Below are 20,417 nucleotides of genomic sequence, written 5' to 3'. Positions count from 1 at the left end.
GTTTTGGGGAAGCAGTGTAGGTAACCCTGTTAAGCGTTGTTAAACCCCATTGATATTCATGGGAAGAACTAAAGTATGATCCTTTACCTGGGATGCTGGCAATAGGGCTTGGTTGCTGGCAATAGGACTTGCTTCTGAGTAAACCCTCCTAGGGTCATGATTCACTCCTTCAAAGCTTTGCATGGTTGCTTCACCAAGCTTACTCCTGAGTAACACATGCCTTGGCTCCAACCTTTTTTCTAAACTAAAACCTCAGTATTCAGATTAAATTGCTGTGTTGGCACTTTGCGATAAATAAGTGGATTTTGGGTTGCAATTTGGGCACTCGGTCTCGAAAAGGTTCGCCATCACTGTACTAGGAGGATCAAATCCAGTGATCTCATGAAGTTATTTTTTCTAGACAGATATAGTCCTCCCCTTTGCAAGCGGAACACCGGGACAACTGCAATAGGCTACTCTGGAAATGTTCACATGTCATGTTTCAAGGCTGGAGCACTCTAATAGTCCTTTTGAGTTGATTAATTTAGTCAAGATATGAAAACAATTGGAAACTGATGTGTTCATCATTGCCTTCCATCAAGCAAGCCTGAACAAGAAGGCAAAGTCACCTTCTTACCCATCAACTGCTCCTGCAGAAATTAAAGTATGTTGATCTTGAAGTACCACTACTGTCACACTTTGCTGGAAATCCTAAGAGGAAAAGGATATAAACAAGAATGAACCCATTTTGAAGGAGTTTCAGGACTGATTTCCTTAACTGCACGTTCAACTTGAGCACCCTCTCAACTTCAAGGGATCTCTCTCCTCACTAACCATGCATTTACAATCAACCGTGGTTTAATGATCTCAGATACCAAGAAACACAACTGTTTTATGTAACTGATTCCAGTATACAATATGGCACAGAGAAGAATGCAAGTGTTTGCAAGCAAACTATCCCTCCCACACACTAACTATCCACCAAAGCTATTGTACAAAATGTAAAATATTATCAAACCCATGAAGCTGAAAGAGACAGCTGGCCTATCAGGGCCAATATTGTGTACTTTGACTGGCAGTGGCTCTCCAGGCAAAATTTCTTCACATTTTCGATGACCTGAACCTTTTAACTGAAGTGGCAAGGGACTGAACCAGGGACCTTCTGCATTTCAAGCTGATGCTCTACCGCTGAGCCACAGGCCCTAATCCATGTATTTCCCCTGCAATGAGGACAGTTGAGATTGCATGGAAAGAGTTTGCTCTTCAAAGAAGTACATCAGCCACTGAAGGGAAGCCAAAATTGCTGTTAAGGACTACGTTTGAGGCTAGGACAGAGTACCAGGATGAACCAGGTTCAATACAAGACCAAAGCAAATTAGTGTAGGGAAGTATGGTAGGGTTAACTTTTGAGGCTAGAAATAAATAATAAGTTTTTAATAGAGAAAAGCATTGTGCGCACACACGCATGTGCAAACAAAAGGAAGTTGCCTTTGAATTAAGTCACGTATGGGTGTTTTTAAGGATGTGTGTGGGCAAATACTTATGAGAAAGTGACAATGTTAGTAAGTATTCTTCCTGAGAATTTTCCAGACTTAAAGAACTATGTATTTGTTAATAGTAGCCAGAGTAAAAATGGCAACTAGTTGGAAAGGCAAAAGTATGCTACAATGGCTAAACTAGTGAATCTTGTAAATAGACAGTCAAAACAGAATGAGAAGTGGGAACTGTATTTTTGTATGTTGCAGAATCAATCACTTAAACTACTACTACTACTACTACTACTACAACTACTAGAGATAAAAATTAGAGTTAGGGAAATTAAATGAGTACATTAATATGTTACTAATATGTCAGTAGTTAAGGCTATAAATAATTGTTAATCTGATATCTACCAGTGGGCAATATTGAATATTAGAGCATTAGGTGAAAAAGACGGAGGGTTCTCTCTCTTAAATTTCCATCACGTTCATATTTTATTGAACATAAGATCCATCCTACTGTTTTTGTTCATACAGTTGTATGTATCTTGAACATAAATTAGTGTGTTTTATATGGTTTGATGTTTTTCCTAAAAGTTATTCTTTTTTTCTTACAGTTTCTTATTTTTTTAATGTGTCTTTATATGGATAAAAACAATTTTTTAAAAAAGTGATGGGTAAGAAATTAATCTGCTAGAATGAATGAAGGCCAAGCACAATGGAGTTCTCCAACACTGAGGTTTGCTTTCAGGTAGGCTCACAAGGGCTTACTGGATCACATTTGCTCATCCATTTTCTTCCAGAATTTTACTATTTTCACAGTTTCCATTCAAGTAAGGCAGAGTTCACCCTACTGTGACGGCCACTGAAGCAGAGAGAGAAAAATTTAAAAATCAATTTCCTTTTGCAGAAGATAATCATAAATTGGCTTCAGCTTCAAATCCTTACCACTGAAGGAGCCAGTCCTCTCCCACTCTGTTTTTTCTTCTTCATTTTGGAGGGCATCTGTTTGTCTGTTAGGTTATGAGCTCCACTTATTTGCTTCACTTGTCTGTAAAACCCATCTGAAAGATAGTTTCAGAAAGCAGTATTGAATGACTGTCTCCTACACTGCTGTCCTTTCCAGATAGGAACTTAACTGTTCTGTAAGGCAAGTTCTTCAGTTAGTCTGCCTGGCCACTCATGTGGGCCCTCCCCCTTTCAAGCTAACATGTACAGCCATTCTACAGGAAAGGCCCTTTCCACTAATCTGCTTTCATCAATTTGTGACTGTTGTTAGATCAAAATTCTGAAAACGATTCATTCGTCAGCGTGAAATAAGTCACCATATGCAAGTTGGATTATCATGTCAGTGTTCTGAAGACAAGAGTTGAAATCAAACAAGGATGCCCCAGGTTCAGATTCACACAGAATCACAAAACTCATGCCTCATAAGATTATAAATATCAAATTGGGACAAGCAGTGGTTAAGATTCATACCTCTCTTATTGCATCGAGTGTCCCAAACCATGATATTTCCATCTCTTCCTCCAGTACAGAACACAGCTGTAAAATACATCCAATAAGAATTAAACCAACAGCACACCGTGGCATCATATTTTCCAGAATCCCTTTTGCTGCTTTAAGACCATCATTTGAATATGCAACATGCCTCCTCCATAACTGGTTTTATGACAGAGCACTAAGCCATTCCCCTCAAGTATCCTGCCTAGGCTACACACTCTTCTTTGCATCTACTCACTTCACTTCTGAATGTCAGGTGGTGGGGTATTGAAACAAAAATAGCTTTTTAAAAGAACTGCCCCTGGGGTTTGAAATATTCTCCCTCTCTCTGAATATCTTCTAATACCAGAGGAAGACTTTTGTATTTTAGTTGGCTGCTTAAGCTGCTGTTATTTTAGTTCAGTTTGCAGCATTGCCAGTTGTTTGTGGAAGTGCTGTTTGGTTTTTATTTCTTTTACTAGACACTTGCTTCATATACGCTGTTGCACAAACAAGGGGTTAGTTCAAATAAACTGAGTTGGCGCTGCTGATCTCTGTACTTCCATCTATACCAACAGGGATCAGAATAAGCATCCACATGTGACTTGCAAGCATGAGGTGATCTGAATCAACCTGCTCAGTGTTATCGTTACACAAAGGAAAGAATGAAACAAGAGGAGAAATTTTAGGGGGTTTAGGTAATGTTGCATTCCACATTTTATAATGTTTCAAACAGCCACGTTTATATTCCCATTCAATTCTTTCATAAACACATTCCATCACAAAAACCGTTTAGCCAACATTCACTCTAATGTTTTAATTAAAACTGATCTATTCAAAGGTACTGGTGAGGGAGTTGCATTGACAATTCTCCTCGCTGTGAGGAGCTTGGGAAGGCCTGCAAAACAGCTGATGAGGAATGAGAGGCTCTGAGCATAGATACTGCTGCATGTCCACAATTGGCTACTGAGCATTAGGAAAAGCGGGTGTACTGTGTTCTGGTGTACCTATCAATCTCATATAGGAAATAGATAAAAAAACTGGACAGCCATGTATGAAACTGGAAGAATGTTGAATCCAGAGCAGAACCTATCCATTGGGGATCAGGGATGCAAAAAGAAATGTACAGAAGATACAGCTATTTCCTTCACCTGGATAGCAAAGTAGTAAGGTTGTGGCAAGAGACTGTTTCAACTTACATAGTATACAGTGGTGTTCCCTGAAGAACAAACTGAAGTATAAATACTAATACTTACCACTCTCAAATTTGGAAAAAGCAACAGACTTGAGGCTGCACTGATGTCCTCGACACACTCCAAGGAGCTCAGCAGTCCTTGCATCCCATACTTTAGCTGTTTGATCTCCTGAAACAGTAACCTTCAGGGAAATAAATGCAAAAGAGAGTTTGTTTTTTGTGGGAGAAGTGGTAAAAAAAGTTCCACTGGCACTTTTGTAACTAGCTTACTGTACTATGAGCTTCAGTAGACCAAAGTATGGTCGAAACACATGAAAGAAACTGAGGTAGTGCCAGGTGTATAAGTGAGTTACGAAGATGTAAGATCATTGCTCTCATAACGTACTCAAAGACAGTCTTAAGATTCAAATCTAAACTTCTCCTGTTGTTAACATATTAGAGCTACTAGTGGTCTTGCCAAAGTACAAAAGGGGATAACTCCAGTCTAACCTCTGTTACTATATTTAATGAAAAGAATCAATAGATTAACAGATAGTTCTAAAGCTACTTACAATTTTGTGTTCTCTGGGCACCCAGGTCAGATCAAAAACAGCATTGGAGTGAGCTTGCCACTCTGGAAAGAAAATGAAAGAACTCATTTGCTCTAGCTACTGTAGCTGCAGGCCTGATGAAATGCACAGACCAAAATGGCAGCTATTTCCTTCACCTGGATAGCAAAGTAGTAAGGCTGTGGCATGGTAAAATGTCTTCCACCACTGGAGTTTGGTATCTAAATTTATAACCTTGCTCTGTACACACAGAGGCTGTGCAAAGCTCTGCTTGTCTGAAGAAGTAAAGCTGTAAAATTCACAACTGTAAAAGAAGTTAAGGTGCAGAGCCACTCAATATCATAGAAACACTACAAAAAGACAGGGAGGCATCACACTCAACTGGTGAGGCAGAAACACTGGAGCTAGTTGAATAAAACATTTTTACGCATATTTTCAGTAGGGATCAGGTGATTAGTTGTGTTGGTCTGAAACAGCAGAAAAAGGTTTCCAGTCTAGTGGCTCTTTAAGACCAACAAAGTTTTACAAAACTTAAAGGTTCTACTGGACTCAAAGCTTTTTCAGATATTGTCTAAGGGTTTCATGGCTGGAATCACTAGGATGTTGTGGGTTTTCCAGGCTGTATGGGCGTGTTCCAGTAGTATTTTCGCCTGATGTTTCGCCTGCATCTATGGGTGGAATCTTCAGAGGACCTGATGGCAATTCTCCTTGCTGTGTGGAGCTTGGGAAGGCATGCAAAACAGCTGATGAGGCATGAGAGGCTTTGAGAATGGATATTGCTGCATGTCCACAATTGGACATGCAGATCCTCTGAAGATGCCAGCCACAGATGCAGGCGAAATGTCAAGAGAAAATGCTACTGGAACACGCCCATATAGACCATAAAACCCACAACACTCTTTTTCAGATACCTTTGGTAATAGTAGGGTTGGTAGATTATGGGAGGGGGAGTGTCCCAAAAGAAATTAAAATGAATAAGCGTCATTTACTCCATACCTTAAGAAGTACCTATAGTGCCAGAGAAAGAGAATGTGAATTTACTCTAATTTCTTTCACCCTTGCTCAGTGTCTTGTGTTTGCCAAAGCAGTGTGTGCTTTCAATTGACTTATAAGAGATGAGAGCCCACTGCAGCAGTTTGCAGAGTGAGGGAGATATATATTTAAAGATGCTAAATTTGACAGGAACCTAGATGGAGTTCCAGGAATTGATATGGTGGTGGTATACCTTGAGAAAAGTAGGGAGTGGAAGAAAAGGAGCTTGATCAGATCTAGCAGCTGGAGACCCAAATTGGCAGGCTCATTTTCTTCCTCCCAGTGGTCCAGAAACCAGCACTGGCAAGGCCTGTCCAACCACAAAGGACATGATAAATTCTGTATGGCTTACGGCCAAATCCAGGGTGGAGAGAGGAAGTTGTGGGGGCATCGAGGTCCTGCTTTGGCAGATTTGTCCTCCCTGGGGCACTACCGGGCAGAATGGCAAATCTGCTGGCAGGTGGCTGACATAAGAAAGAACCTGCTGGATCAGACCAGAGTCCATCTAGTTCAGCACTCTGCTCCTCGCAGTGGCCCACCAGGTGCCTTTGGGAGCTCACATGCAAGATGTGAAAGCAATGGCTGCTGGTGGTGTTGCTCCCAAGGATCAAGATTGGTAGCCATAGATCGACTTCTCCATAAATCTGTCCAAGCCCCTTTTAAAGCTATCCAGGTTAGTGGCCATCACCACCTCCTGTAGCTACATGGCCCTCCATGACAGTCAGATGTGATGCAAAGCACTGTGCCAGCACTCCTGCATCCCTGTTGGATCAGCGGGGAAATTCCAGAGGTGTAGCAGGGGGTGGAGCTGACCTTAATTGGCTTTCACCCCAGCTTTGCCTCATGGGATGCCGGTGCCTGGACTCACCCTTTTGGGTGGTGTAAGCTCATTAAGCCCAATTAAGGACTTTTTGGTGGCAGGAATAGTCTTTTTTTGTATTTTGCCTCTCTGCACCTCCGAAAAGCTCTCTGGGTCAATGGGACGGTGCCGTCCCTGGCTGTCCCAGGGCTCTGGATTGGGCTGCCTGGCATAAGACCCAACCATGATTTGGCAGAACATGAATGACTTGTAAAAACCACGGCTCATAATCCTAGTTTGCAGGGCAAGAACAAGCCATACGTTGATTAAAATGTATTATAATTATCGGTTTCATTGCAGCTTTTTGAACAATATCTGTGTTGAGTTCTTAGTCATACAAATGGCCAGTTATTATAAATGGCCAACTCACAATAAGTGTCTCATTGCATTTGCTTTTCTCCAACAATTCATATTACATTTCATATCAAGGTCAAAGGTTCCATTTACCTCTAATAATCTGCTTGTCCCTTTCTTGTGTTTGGGTATTATACAGCCTAACAAATCCCTCTTCATTTGCAACTGCAAGGATGTGCTGCAAGTCTGGAGCTGGAAAAAGTTCAATAAAATGTACGTGTAATTTAAAACTTACTTTAAAGCTTAATATTTATTTATTAGCAACGTGTTGATAAAAGGTTTCAATGCACATAGTGCAGCCCAAGTACAAATGTCTTATTTTCTAAGTACACTGAAGTTAATGGACTCAAAAGAATTTAACTCAGTTTCAGAATGCACTGCAAATCATAACGTTTAACAAAATAGACAATGTATTTGCACTATGCTAAGTCACAACATTCAAACTGAGCCTTGTAAACATGTAAGATTACCAAGTCTCTGAATGTCAACAACAATACTTTACATGCATTTGATAGTATACTATTTGGTCTCGTCTATAAGTATTAAAAATGTATTGAGTTTTACAAACACAAACTTCCTGTTTATATGACTGCTCTTAGCCACTTCTTTGTGGTTAGTTATTTGTTAATCATAACTCAGTTTGCTTCACATAGTGATCTAGTAACACAGTTAAACAAAGAAGCTAACAGAGAATTGAGAAACAAATGGTGAGCACTTCCAGGGATTCAGCAATTCATTCCATGTGTGAGACCACACATCAGCTAAAACCCATATTGCATTTGACAGAATTCAAGCACGTCCTGAATCACATTTCTACAGCCCTTAATGATATATCCACCATGTCAAAGTCACTTCGAGCCCTTCGGGGATGAGGCGGCCTATAAATTTAATAAATAAAATAAATAAATAGATATCCATCAATTTAGATGGCAGTACTCTGTTCATAATATATACTACTTCTCACTCTTTGTTCATCCTAAGTTATTGATAAAGAGGCTAATTATTACCTATATGGGTATATGTCATCATTACTCTAAAGAAAAGATAGCTGACAGCTGAGCCTCTGCCCTTACCAGTTGAAAAGGTGCAGCCAAAAGGAGGAACAAGCATTTCCATTTCTCCATAGCAGGGATGATCATCTGATCTAACACACTGATAACTGTTTAAGAGATGGTAGAGAGGAAACTGTACCGGTGGACCTAAAAAATGAAAGAGACCTCATTCTGAATTTAATATTTAATCATTATCTTTTTCAAACAATTAAGTAGCAAGCAACTTTGCAAAACACCACAGTAATCACTTTTGTTCAAGTTTTACTGCATAGCCAGTGGCACTATACAGCCAAAAGATATGTTGCAAAGGTGCAGAAAAATGCTGTGAATTAAAAATAATTCAACAGACAAACTCTAACATTAATGGCTACTTTTTAAAAGTCGACAAATAGTAAAGATGTTACCCCAGCAAAAATCAAGGGGAACAAATCTGCCAAACCACTAGGCAAAATAGCCAAGATGGGCATAATAACTCCAAATGCATTATAATGATACAGAAAAACAGCACACATATTTCATTCCCCAACAACATCCACTTTTCAATATCACTGATTGTTTTAACAGTACTACTGAAAGTAAGTGCCTTCAGAGCACATGTATTTGCACCACATTAAATGCCACCACATGGAACTTAAGTACACATGTGAGAACAGCACTTCAGCTTCCTTTAAAATAATTAGTGTTTGATTCACTCTCCCCCTTTTGATCTTTGGTGTTGGTTTCAATTTATATGGTAGTTGAATATTTTTGTTAATTTAAGCTACTGCTGTGTTTTACTGCCAATTTTAAATGAGTTGTGTTTTCAAAAGCTAAGCAGGGGCAGTTGTTAGTGTTTGTATAGGAGCAAATCAAGGAGGTTCAGGCTTGAAAGCAGAGCAAGCAGCAGCAAACTACCTCTGAATGTCTTTTGCCTTGAAAACCCAATGGGGTTTCCATAAATCAGCCACCTGATAGCAAAAAAAAAAGTTTGAGTTTGTTAGATTATATCGGCTGGAACAAAAGATTTTTACTCTGCAAACTCAGGTGAAGAGACAGCATTAATCATCATCATCATTATGCCTGCTTCCCCAATTTTTATACCCTCCAACTTATCTGCATATTGAAGAGAAATGAAAAGTGTGTCTGCTTAAGTACTAGTTGTCTAATCTTTGTACAGACCCCAGGTAAAATATTTTACAGCTATACTTCCTACACAACATGTTATTCTAGCACTGAATAGTAATTTAGAAGAATTACCCTTAAAAAATGGTATAGGTTTCACCATTCATGCTATGACCAGACAGGCAGCAAATGTGTTGGAATCCAAGGAGCTGCGGTAGAGGGGTGGGCGGGCAGGTTCCATCCCCCATTTTGAACAAGCTTTACTGCAGGCTCTTCTAATCTCACCCAATACTCCCTCCTCAAAGTATCTGAGTTTCTGAATATTTGTTTCAGCTAGATTTGAGTTAACTGCTTAGTCACATGAGCCCCATTCTCCCTCCCAGCAATTTACCCAATGTGTAAAAGTTCTGAAATGGTCTCAAAAGGACCCATAAACCAGTTTATACACAAGAGCAAAAATCCATCAGCAGGTTGTCATTGCTTTGCCTGAAGAAAGACACTGTTGGGATTTTATATGTGTCTGTCACAACTCAGTTATAAAAGGGTTAACGGTCTGTATGTAAACAAGTAACTGAAGTCACTATTTATTACCTGATCTATTATTAGCTATTGTTCAGTGAGGCAGCCATTGCGTACATGTTAGTGAGCATGTGCATCTGAAGTTATAAAGTTAACTCCGTTTCTGCTTTCACACCAGCATGAGACAGCAGATAGGTACCAAAATGTACAATAATGTAGATGTGTAACAAGAAAGAAAAGATTTCTTATTTTATCTCCATATAACCCTCCCCTTGTAGTCAGTAAACTCTCTGGGGAAAGGGTCAGAGAGATTAAGCCAAGGGCCAGGTTTGTAAAACCTGAACCACTGCTTGTGTTGAAGTTGGAAGCAGGCATAGGATTTCAGGCTGGATCCTGGCTCGAGATGCCTGGCACCCCAAAGATCGGTTAAACAGTTGGAAGAAGACAAAGGAAACAAGGACTCCCTGTGCTTCAGAAGGGCCAGATTCTGTTCAAGGCCCCCGTCAGTGAAACGGGCGGGGGGGGGGGGAATTAAGCGAAGAGAAAACGGCTCCGAGAGAGAAAAGCAGCAGCACTCACCAGGGGGTCCGGCCCGGGACCGGTGAATAAGAGAGCGACACAACATCTGTACCACGCAGCTCAAGCAAACACCAAAGCGCCGCTCTCTGCTCACGCGGCACCCGCCAGGAATCAGCCGCAGCTGCCCTAAAGCGAACTCCCGCCAAAGCGGACTCGCCCAATCATTGGGCAGGCGCGCTCAAAGCCCCGCCTCTTCTGTCTTCCCATTGGTCCCTTCCTTCCGAAAAGGCGGTGGGGGCCACACCCGCATCTCCTCCGCCGGGTAATTAAATTAGCATGACCACACCTACAATTTGTCTCCCTTTTTCCCTCCCGTAACAGCGATCCCTACAATACGCAGGCGCATCATCCAAGGGGCGTATTGTAAAAAGTGCAAATACGCAGGTGCTGACAGTACTATGGCGCCCGCACATGCGCTGTCCCCCACGGTACGGACGAGACAGAGAGAGCACGCGCACACCGGTGATCACCATTCCCTTCCCTTGTCAGAAGCTTCTGGTTAACAAAGGGCGGCATGGCGTCCGCTTCCAAATCTTTCCTGGCTGATGCTGGCTATGGGGAGCAAGAGCTGGACGCCAACTCTGCCCTCATGGAATTGGATAAAGGTACGGCTATAACGTGAGCAGTGAACGCAGGCGCCTGTGGGCTGTCTTCGCCCAGTTCCGATGGAAACCGCCGCCTCTTTGCTTTGAAGCGCCAGATGCGCTCTGGGAGCTGCTCAGTTGGGATCGCTGGGAGCTCGCGCAGGGTTTCCTGCGCTCATCTCGGTTGTTCTTGGTTTCTCAGTTGAGAGTAGGTTCCCGAATGACGCAGGCATGCAACAATTTGAAAAGCAATCTAAGTTTGTGTGAAGATTATCCGGACCTACTAAGTAACTTCAGTCTTAAGGTACGGGGCCCTCGAGGAAGGGAAGAGTGATCCGTGTTTGCTGCAGGATTCAGTGAGCGGTCAGGGGGTTGACTGATTTCCCCATCTCCTCTCTTCTGTGTTAGATTGCCGATTTTTTACTGATAGGAGTGTGCTTCCAACTTTCCGTACATATTTGGGTGCTGTGTGGTTTCCGTACATACTTAGGGAGCATCCCGGTGTGCAAAAAGTTAAAAAATAAATAAATGCAAAAACGCGTTGTGATAAGAGCTGGATCGTAAATGAAGGTGATTACAATTAGTGCAGGTATAAGATGATAGTACAATGTTCCTAATAAATTGTATTATGGTGAATTGGAGGAAACAAAGATTTTTTGAAGAATAGTTAGCAATCTGTGTATATAAAGTTGTTGATTTTTCAATTTGTAACAGCTATAAGTGGGACTCGTACTCGTACTGCGTGTTAATTTGCAGGAATAGCAGGTGATAATGATTATTCTGCTTTGAAAATACACTTTTCTGGTTTCTGGCTGTCACACATTCTTTTCTGGCTGGTTTCTGGCTGTCACACATTCTGAATGCTGTTAAATACCTCTGCCTGCCCACCCTTGTGCAGATTAGATCACATTTTCTTGACAGTTGGCAACTCTCCCTAAATGTCAAAAGAAAATTTGGTGCTCTGTAGTTAACTAAACAATTGCTTATTGAGGAGTAGGGAAGAGGAATGCATAAGAGCAGATGTCTGGCTTCCCATCAGAATGAAAGTTACCCTTTGGGATTCAGTGATTTTTGCGTACTATTTTGAATCTGTTGATCTGTTCCTTTGGAAAGAAAATTAGGCATACTTTAGTACAGTGGTGGCGAACCTATGGCATGCGTGCCAGATGTGGCACCCAGAGCCCTCTCTGTGGGCACGCGCACACAGTTCGTCATATAGGGGGAGCGGAAAATCACCCCCTCCCACACACACACATCTAGACTGGCCTTGCTTCTGAGTAAACCCTCCTAGGGTTGTGATTCACCCATTCGAAGCATTGCATGGTTGCTTCACTAAGCTTACTCCTGAGTAACATGTGCCTTGGAGCAAACCGTTTTTTCTAAACTAAAACCTCAGTATTCAGGTTAAATTGCCATGTTGGCACTTTGCGATATATAAGTGGGTTTTGGGTTGCAATTTGGGCACTCGGTCTCGAAAAGGTTCGCCATCACTGCTTTAGTACCTTCAGGATTAAACAGACAGTTTCCCATATTGGGTTGGATGCTTCACTCAATCTTATGTAATTCTCCATCTTCCTACAGCTTGTATGCCATACGAGCTTTGTATACGCAGGTTTCCTAATCCCCAGCACAGCAATTTTTTTTAATGACAACTCTGTTTATGTGTTGGAATGTGATATAGTGCTCTGTTGTTCACTCAGCAGTTACTTTTGGAAGAGAGACAGAGAAAGCCAGTTCTTAATGTAAATGTTTAGAAACGTGTTCCTTTGTTCATCATTATCCTATGGACGTGTTCTACACGCAAAAACAGCCAGAATTACATGTTTGTAATACTTGGTATACTTTGTGATTGTTGTTCAGATTCTGAACAATAAACTCAAGTTTGTTCCTTAAGCATTCGCTCCATGTGAAGTGGCAGCCACTCTCAGCTCTCTGGTTTCTGTACCTGGATTGTTTGTGCATGCATTTATTTATTTATTTCTCGCATCTCCACCCCACCCATTCCCCATTGGGCATGTGTTTTCTAATACACTCAGACTTTAAGTGTTCTATTGAACTATTTTTAAGTAATCTTGCAGTCACAGCTACATCTTTGCCAATCGCTGGTTAGAAAAACCCACCCTAGACAATAAAACCTCTGACTTAGATAGCCTAGACTAGCCAGATCTCCTCAGACCTCAGTAAGCTGAGTCAGCCCTGGTTAGTATTTGGATGGGAGACATCCAGGAGGTCCAGGACTCCTATACTGGGGCAGACAATGACACACTACTTCTGTTCATCTCTTTCCTTGAATATTCTACTTGGTTGCCATAAGGCAGCAAACATTTTTTAAAAACCCAGTTTATTTGTAGTCTAAGATTATGACTACCTGTGAGCAGCAGGTTGGATCTTTCTTCTGTAATTAACCTACTGATCACTGTAAGTGTTCATAGAGGACAATGCCATGGTTTTTAGTAGCAAAGACCATCCTGCATTCCAAACAGGTACCAGACAGTCAGCAATGAGTATAAGGAAATGCTGTCTGTGGGAAGGTGATGAAGTTATGGCTGAGTTCAGAGGAAGAGACAAGTAGGTAGGTCCTCAGTGGAACTTGGAGAATTGCAGTCATAAATGAATCGTGCTCTATATTTTTAAAAAACAATGTGTTGCTGTCTAAATTTCTTGTCTGTCCAAATAATATGGGCATTCTTGTATTCTGTATATCATTGTATAGGTCCCACATAATATTTCTTGCTTCTGTGCATGCCAGAATAATTGTGCTAATATTATTTCTTCCTTCAGGACTGCGATCTGGTAAACTAGGGGAGCAGTGTGAAGCTGTTGTTCGTTTCCCCAGACTCTTTCAGAAATATCCATTTCCAATTCTAATTAACTCTGCATTTCTAAAACTAGCTGATGTTTTCAGAGTTGGGTAAGTAGAATTGGGACTTTTCTGATTTCTAGTATTGAAGCAATAGTTTGTCTTAGTTTCTGCTGCCTAGAGACTTTCTAAAAGCAGTTTGTTGATTGATACACATTAAAACCAGTTGATTTGGATTTTTACTTCAAAGCAGAAGTGGCATTAATTAATTAAAACATTTATATCCCATATTTCCACTTAATTCAAGGCAACTTACAATAAATGAGGGTCTTCGCTGTTCTAAATAGCAGCTTCATCTTTATATGAGATCTGTGCCTTCAAATTATCTTTCAAAATCTGAGAACTGATCCATCTTATAAGCAGAAAACCATATGGAATGTCAAAAAACTAAGATAGGAGACTAGAGGGTTCTAAAACTAAGCAAAATAAAGAAAAAAATTAATTAGGGTTTTGAGATGTAAGCAAAGAAATACTTCACTTTAGCAATTCATGGTCATAAATATCCTGAATTGGTTGTTCATTACCCTGTACATAACTCTATTAATGAAACAATGACATTAATTGAGTTAATTCTCATTGGACTATATGCGTGTGGATAAAAAGAGCAAGGCAAAGTGAGATGTAGATTTGATGGAAAACTGGTACATTTCTTCATGATGTCATCTAATATGGTAATGAATAACAGCACTATTTTAATATCTGTTAATACAGAAACAACTTCCTGCGTCTCTGTGTTCTGAAAGTAACTCAGCAGAGTGAAAAGCACTTGGAAAAAATCCTCAACGTAGATGAGTTTGTGAAACGAGTTTTCTCAGTTATTCACAGCAATGATCCAGTTGCTCGAGCAATCACGCTCAGGTAGGTAGATTTAGTGGGCAAGAATTGGCCCACTAAATTTATTGAGAGTACTGTCAACAACAAGATTTGGGTTTGCCCATTCATGTGTCTCAGTTGTTCTGTTAGTTCACATCTCTGTGAACATCGCCTCCAAAATTGTGGATTATCTTAAAAGATTGGGGGAGTCAGTTCTGCAATTTGGTAGGCTTATTTTTTGTTTCTTTTTTGATTGTCCAGGATGTTGGGGAGTATGGCATCCATAATCCCAGAAAGAAAGAATGCACATCACAGTATTCGCCAGAGTCTGGATTCCCATGACAATGTTGAGGTTGAAGCTGCTGTTTTTGCTGCAGCTAATTTTTCTGCTCAATCCAAGTAAGCAGAACTTCAGTGTTGCTTCTGTTGTAGGCTACTCTTTTCTGTTGCTTTGACTCTTTTGTTTATCATTTTCCATACTGTACTTAATACAACTAATATTTCTTAGATGTAATTACATGGACAAACTGTAACTGCTTAGTTAGCCTCACAGGTAAAGGCATAAAAACAGTATTAGACTTTCCAATCCTTTTTTATTTCAGGGGATCTGACTGATCTTTTTTCCTATTTCTTTTTGGCAGAGATTTTGCTGGAGGGATATGTAACAAAATCAGTGAAATGATTCAAGGTATGTACACTTTATCCAATGCTTAACAAAAAGCACTGAAACTTCTTTCGCTGTTAGTTTTTATGTTCATACTTTACTATGACAAGTTTTCTGTCCTCTCTCTAAGACTAGTTTTTTGTTACATTGTGTTATGTACTTTAAGAGGAGTTCATTTTTCCAAAATCAGTTCTAAATAATAGCAACCCTCTTTTAAAAATTTTCATCTTCCACCCTCCCAAATGGTAGTTGCATGAAGCAGATGGTTGGATAGGGAAGCAAAGAGAGATTCTGTATTCTAGGCTGAGTGGAACTGTCCTCAGTAGTATTCCTTTCCCTGTCATATGTCCTCTGTAGTATTCCTTTCCCTGTCATATGCATTGTTAAATCCTTGGAGCCATAGTTGCCTGGGTGTTAAATGTAAGCCACATTTGTTGCTACAATTAAAACTGGCAGGGTCTGGTTTCTGATTTTGCACTGATAGTATCAAAATGGGTAGCTGCATTAGTCTGTAGTAGTAGAACAAAATTCAAGTCCAGTAGGACCTTAAGGATATAGGGTTGACTGACTCAAAACTTTCTTTGTAAGCTCAGGTATCTAACAACAACAGTTTTGACTCATGAAAGCCAACATCTGGAAAATTTTGTTCATCAACTTGGACTCAAATTTAATTTCGTGCTCTCAGTGTATTGCAAGCAACATAAGTTGTTTTTTTTTAAAAGATAGGGACCTGCCATCTTAAGAAGAATATTGAGACATGTCCAGAGGAGGGCAATTCAAATGGTAAAAGGTCTGGAATCCATACCCTACGAAGAGCAACTTATGGAGCTGGGGATGTTTACTCTGGAGAAGTGAAGGTTAAGCGGGGACATGATAGCTATGTTTAGTTATTTGTTGCATTTAATATACCACCCACCCCCTAAGGGCTCTGGGCAGTGCATAAAGATAAAAACTATTAAAATGTTATTGCAATATTTAAAACTAGAATATTTGAAGGGATATCATGTCGAAGAGGGAGCAAGCTTGTTTTCTGCTCTTTCAGATTCTAGGATGCAGAGTAATGGATTCAAGGTGCTGGAAAAGAGATTCCACATGCACATTAGGAGGAACTGTCTGTCAAGGCTATTTGACAGTGGAATTCACTGCTCAGATCCTGCCGATCCTGGACTGAAATGGCCATTAATCTGCTCCTGAAATCCATGAATTTTTAATGTTAGTAGCAGACACACTACACAGTGATGTTGGAATATCTTGGCCTTCAAGCTGTGCATTTAAGATTTACTTGGGAAGTTATTTTTCTTTCCTGTAGGCTTAGCCACTCCCGTAGACTTGAAGCTGAAACTGATCCCCATTCTACAGCACATGCACCATGATGCCCGCTTGGCCTCTAGTGCCCGCCAGCTACTCCAACAGTTGGTGACTTCCTACCCTTCAACCAAAATGGTCATTGTTACTTTGCACACCTTTACCTTGCTTGCTGCATCTTCCCTGGTTGACATTCCCAAACAGGTAACACATTAATTGGTGGAAGGTATGTTGTAAGAATTGTACGGTTTTAACAGTAAGTGAAATTCCTTTAGTGATTTTTTGGATGTTATTAGGTTCAGATGTTTCAAATCTGACTTTGTACCCCTAAAGCCTAGAAACCTATTTATTTTTATATAAAAGTTGAATTTCTTAGGAAGCAGAAGTCTTTTTCTTGTCTTGTACTTTGTTCTGCACATGTGCAAATTAGTATAGAAAAAGATGAGTTTGGATTTATACCCGGCTTTTCTCAACTGTAAGGAGCTTCAAAGCAGCTTACAAACTCCTTTCCCTTCCTTTCCCCACAACACACACCTTGGAGGTAAGTGAGGCTGAGAGAGTTCTGAGAGAACTGTGATTGGCCCATGGTCCACTACTCTTAACTACTGCACCACATGTAGTTCTACCTGTGGGGTACTACTATATACGTACATAAAATAAGGAAGGATGATTTCATTGTGCATGAGGCTTCTGATGCTGTCAGAGTTGTGGAAAGTTTGAAATTTTGATTGCACTTGAAATATATTCAGCTTAATTATATTTGTATACCTATTGAGAAACCAAAGAAGGAATTAAAATCATTTAATTACAAAAAACCTCTTTGTTGCAGATTCAGCTATTACTTCAGTATATGAAGAACGATCCAAGAGAAGCTGTGAAAAGGCTAGCTATCCAGGATCTAAAGTTACTTGCAAATAAAACTCCACATACTTGGAACAGAGAGAATATTCAGGTATGTAAACACCATCATTTTTGCCAGAGTCCGATTGCAGATAGCCACATTTGTTCAAGTACAAGACAAGTACAAAAGCTATGCAACCCAAATATGTTTGGCCCCAATAGTAAAAGATATTATGTCTTTCATTTTTATTGAGAAACTGGACAACTAAATTTTCTTTCAGAGAGTCTGCCTCTTGCTTTTGTGTCAGAGTGTTGTTTTATTAGCAGACCATGCCATTTCTATCATCAAGTGGAGGGCAATGCTTCCTCTCACTGCTGCCATCACTTGTACCATCACTAATAAAAGGGCCCCAAACGTTGATTCCTCATTGCATGCAGTATTTCTGTCAAACAGCTGCATAAGTGAAGGCCTGTGGAAAACAAATCACAAAAACTGGGAAAGGGGTGGGGGAATTAGATAAAACTCCTGTATGTTTATTCAGCCCTGCAGGGTAAATTGTCCTGAACTTGTGAGTGAACTCAAGTGCACTCAGTTCAATTCAGTACATCTGCTAGAGGTTTCTTAAGATAGCAATGTCTGCACAACTTTACAAAGCCAGTAGGGAGCAGCAAAGATATTCTGGCGGACATAGCCTGGACTGCATGGAGAGAGGATCTATAGCTGCGATTTCTATGGCTCCAAAGTCAGTGGCAAAAAAGTGTTCAGTGGGGGTGTTCTGAGTTCTATTAAGTAGCTTGTGACTTATTGTGACCCGGTGAATTAATGACCTCCAAAACACTGAATTGTTAACATCCTTGATCAGGTCTTGCAAATTGAGAGCCATGGCTTCAATTATAGAGACAATCCACCTCATGTTGGGTCTTCTTTTCCTGATGCCTTCAACTTTTCTTAGCATTATTGTCTCTTTCAGAAACTCTTTTTTCTCATAATGTGACCAAAGTATGATAACCTCAACTTATTCACTTTAGCTTCTAGGGTGAGTTTGCACTAGATTTGATCTACAAATGGACTGTTTGGTAGTCCATGTTATCTATAGAACTCTCCTCTAACATCACATTTCAGAAGAATCAACTTCCTGCTTGTCAGCTTTCTTCAGTGTGCAACTTTCATATTTATACATAACAGGGACATTATGGTATGAATTATCTTGGTCGCCAGTGACACATTTTTATACTTAAGTATTTTTTCTAGCTGCTTAATGGGTACCCTTCCCAGTCTGAGTCTCCTTCTGATTTTTTTGGTTGCAATCTCCCTTTTGTTTTGGTTGATGACGGAACCAAGGAATAGAAAATCTTGAACTTCATCAGTAGTTGTTTCAAGTTTTCACTGTTTTCTGCCACTAATGTGTTGTTATACAGACTCAAATCCCTGCTGCCAGTTTTTACTCCATCTTCATCTATCTCAAATTTACTCCATCTTCATCTATCTCAAATTCCTTCTGCCAGTTTTTACTCCATCTTAATCTAAAAATAATCTAGCTTTCCTTATGAAAGGTTGATATGATACCCCTTACAGAGAAAATGAGGAAGAAGACTCTCTTGTCAGGAGTCCCAAGGCAGCTTACAAACTCCTTTCCCTTCCTCTCCCCAAAACAGACACCTTGCGAGGCAGGTGGGACTGACAGAGTTCTGCAGAACTGACTAGATCACCTAGCAGGCTTCATGTGTAGGAGCAGGAAAATAAATCCAGTTCAACAGATAAGAGTCTGCCACTCATGTGGCTGAGTGTGGAATCAAAGCCGGTTCCCAAGGCTAGAGTCCACTGATCTTAACTACTACACCTCGTTGACTCTCACACTAAAAGAGTAATGGTGGACACAGAAGCATAAATATGGGACAGATAGGAAAATTACAAAAGTTTTCAGGAAATAAGGGATCCTCCGGGTAGGGAGTTCAGAAGCAGGCAGTAAAAGCATTATGGAGAAATAGCAGAGAAAACCATGCACAGCAGTGCTTTCTATTTGTAACTTAAACGTGCAGAGGAGGAGAGAGATTGTTGGAGAGCTCCATATGTGTGCATGTGTATCTGCTTTGAACTAACCAGTCAAATCCCTGTCTGTAAGCCTCATATCTTGTAAGTCTAATTAGAGTACTTGTTGAGTCTGATGCCCTGCGTAGTTGAGAATTGTTCCATTTGGCACAGTACTCTGTTTCTCCTGGAGTGAAACAGAGGTCTATATCAACTGAAGAGCTGTTCACTGTAGTTCTCTTTGTTGTTTCAGCCATGCCCAGTCGTGCATTGCAAAGAACTAGCCAAAACAAATGGTGCTGTGAGGTTGGGGCAGATGGTGACATTTTTAATCTCCCCTGTTATTCTGGCCAGGATCTGAGACTGGAGAGAGAGAAAATTGGAGATGCATCTTTTTCTGACTGCTGTGTTTTTGTTTGCTCTATATTCTCTGGTTGTATTCAGTACCACGAGGAACTTATGTAGAATTATTTAACAGCTGCGGAAGTCTACGTGATGTGACTTGGCCCCTTGGTTTTCAGCTGTTTTGTTGAGTGTAGAATTAATTTCTAATTCATGGTTAAATAATATTTTTATTAATAAGGGATGCTAAGAAAAAGAACCAGGGCAGTCTCAAAACATGTGGGTTGAGTTGAGTGCCTTTAGAGTTAAGGCCCTTCCTCTCCAGTGTCACCTTTTTGTAGCAGCTCGAGGACTGCCAGAATGATCTATTCATTTGCTGAATTATTTCTGTCTTTCCTTTCTCTCTAATAACCTACATGGCTTTTTACCAACAAATTAAATATTTAAAATACACACAATTTCCTATTAAAAGTCAATTAAAAAGTAATGTGTAGTAGTAACACATCATCATGTTTTCTTTGTTAGTTTGATAGATTTTATCTGGTTATTTTTGTCTGCTGCTATATCATGGTTTTCTTTGTTGTGTTGTACTTTTTCCAAAAACGTTTGCTATTATAGTGTTGTTAATGTTTTTAGTAGTAGCCTGTGTTTTACTGCCTTAAGTTACCAAGTGACATAGAAATTGTATAAATAACATTTAATCCCACTTTCCTTACAAAGACAATAAATCATTGTATGATATTTTTCATACTGTGATTGAGCTCGCAGTTAGAACTTCTGCATATTTGCAGATCTCCTAAGA

At 40.2% G+C, this 20,417-nt stretch overlaps 2 protein-coding genes across 4 annotated transcripts in view; one reads left to right on the top strand and one right to left on the bottom strand.

The window, feature by feature from the left end:
* The window catches only part of DTL (denticleless E3 ubiquitin protein ligase homolog), a 35,155-nt gene extending 24,829 nt beyond the window's left edge, over positions 1–10,326 (bottom strand). Inside the window, exons 1-8 of the mRNA XM_048487711.1 lie at positions 10,179–10,326; positions 8,001–8,126; positions 7,021–7,119; positions 4,686–4,747; positions 4,196–4,316; positions 2,937–3,002; positions 2,406–2,521; positions 617–690 (exon numbers count right to left, since the gene is read on the bottom strand). Of these exons, the coding sequence (XP_048343668.1) occupies positions 617–690; positions 2,406–2,521; positions 2,937–3,002; positions 4,196–4,316; positions 4,686–4,747; positions 7,021–7,119; positions 8,001–8,126; positions 10,179–10,224 (710 nt within the window). The 5' untranslated portion in view covers positions 10,225–10,326. The remainder of the gene's footprint in view (positions 1–616; positions 691–2,405; positions 2,522–2,936; positions 3,003–4,195; positions 4,317–4,685; positions 4,748–7,020; positions 7,120–8,000; positions 8,127–10,178) is intronic.
* A 204-nt stretch (positions 10,327–10,530) lies between these two features.
* INTS7 (integrator complex subunit 7) overlaps positions 10,531–20,417 on the top strand; it is a 45,680-nt gene continuing 35,793 nt past the window's right edge. The window contains exons 1-7 of one of the 3 annotated variants that reach the window (XM_048487592.1): positions 10,531–10,783; positions 13,544–13,673; positions 14,334–14,480; positions 14,697–14,834; positions 15,077–15,123; positions 16,409–16,608; positions 17,234–17,356. In XM_048487592.1, the coding sequence (XP_048343549.1) occupies positions 10,693–10,783; positions 13,544–13,673; positions 14,334–14,480; positions 14,697–14,834; positions 15,077–15,123; positions 16,409–16,608; positions 17,234–17,356 (876 nt within the window). In that variant the 5' untranslated portion in view covers positions 10,531–10,692. The remainder of the gene's footprint in view (positions 10,784–13,543; positions 13,674–14,333; positions 14,481–14,696; positions 14,835–15,076; positions 15,124–16,408; positions 16,609–17,233; positions 17,357–20,417) is intronic. The other 2 variants (XM_048487519.1, XM_048487445.1) reach the window with 2 other exon arrangements.

Source organism: Sphaerodactylus townsendi, linkage group LG01, assembly GCF_021028975.2.
Source record: "Sphaerodactylus townsendi isolate TG3544 linkage group LG01, MPM_Stown_v2.3, whole genome shotgun sequence".
In the NCBI taxonomy this organism is placed as follows: domain Eukaryota; kingdom Metazoa; phylum Chordata; class Lepidosauria; order Squamata; family Sphaerodactylidae; genus Sphaerodactylus; species Sphaerodactylus townsendi.
Note: the sequence above shows the minus strand (reverse complement) of the source record. Positions and strands in the feature narration are given on the sequence as shown.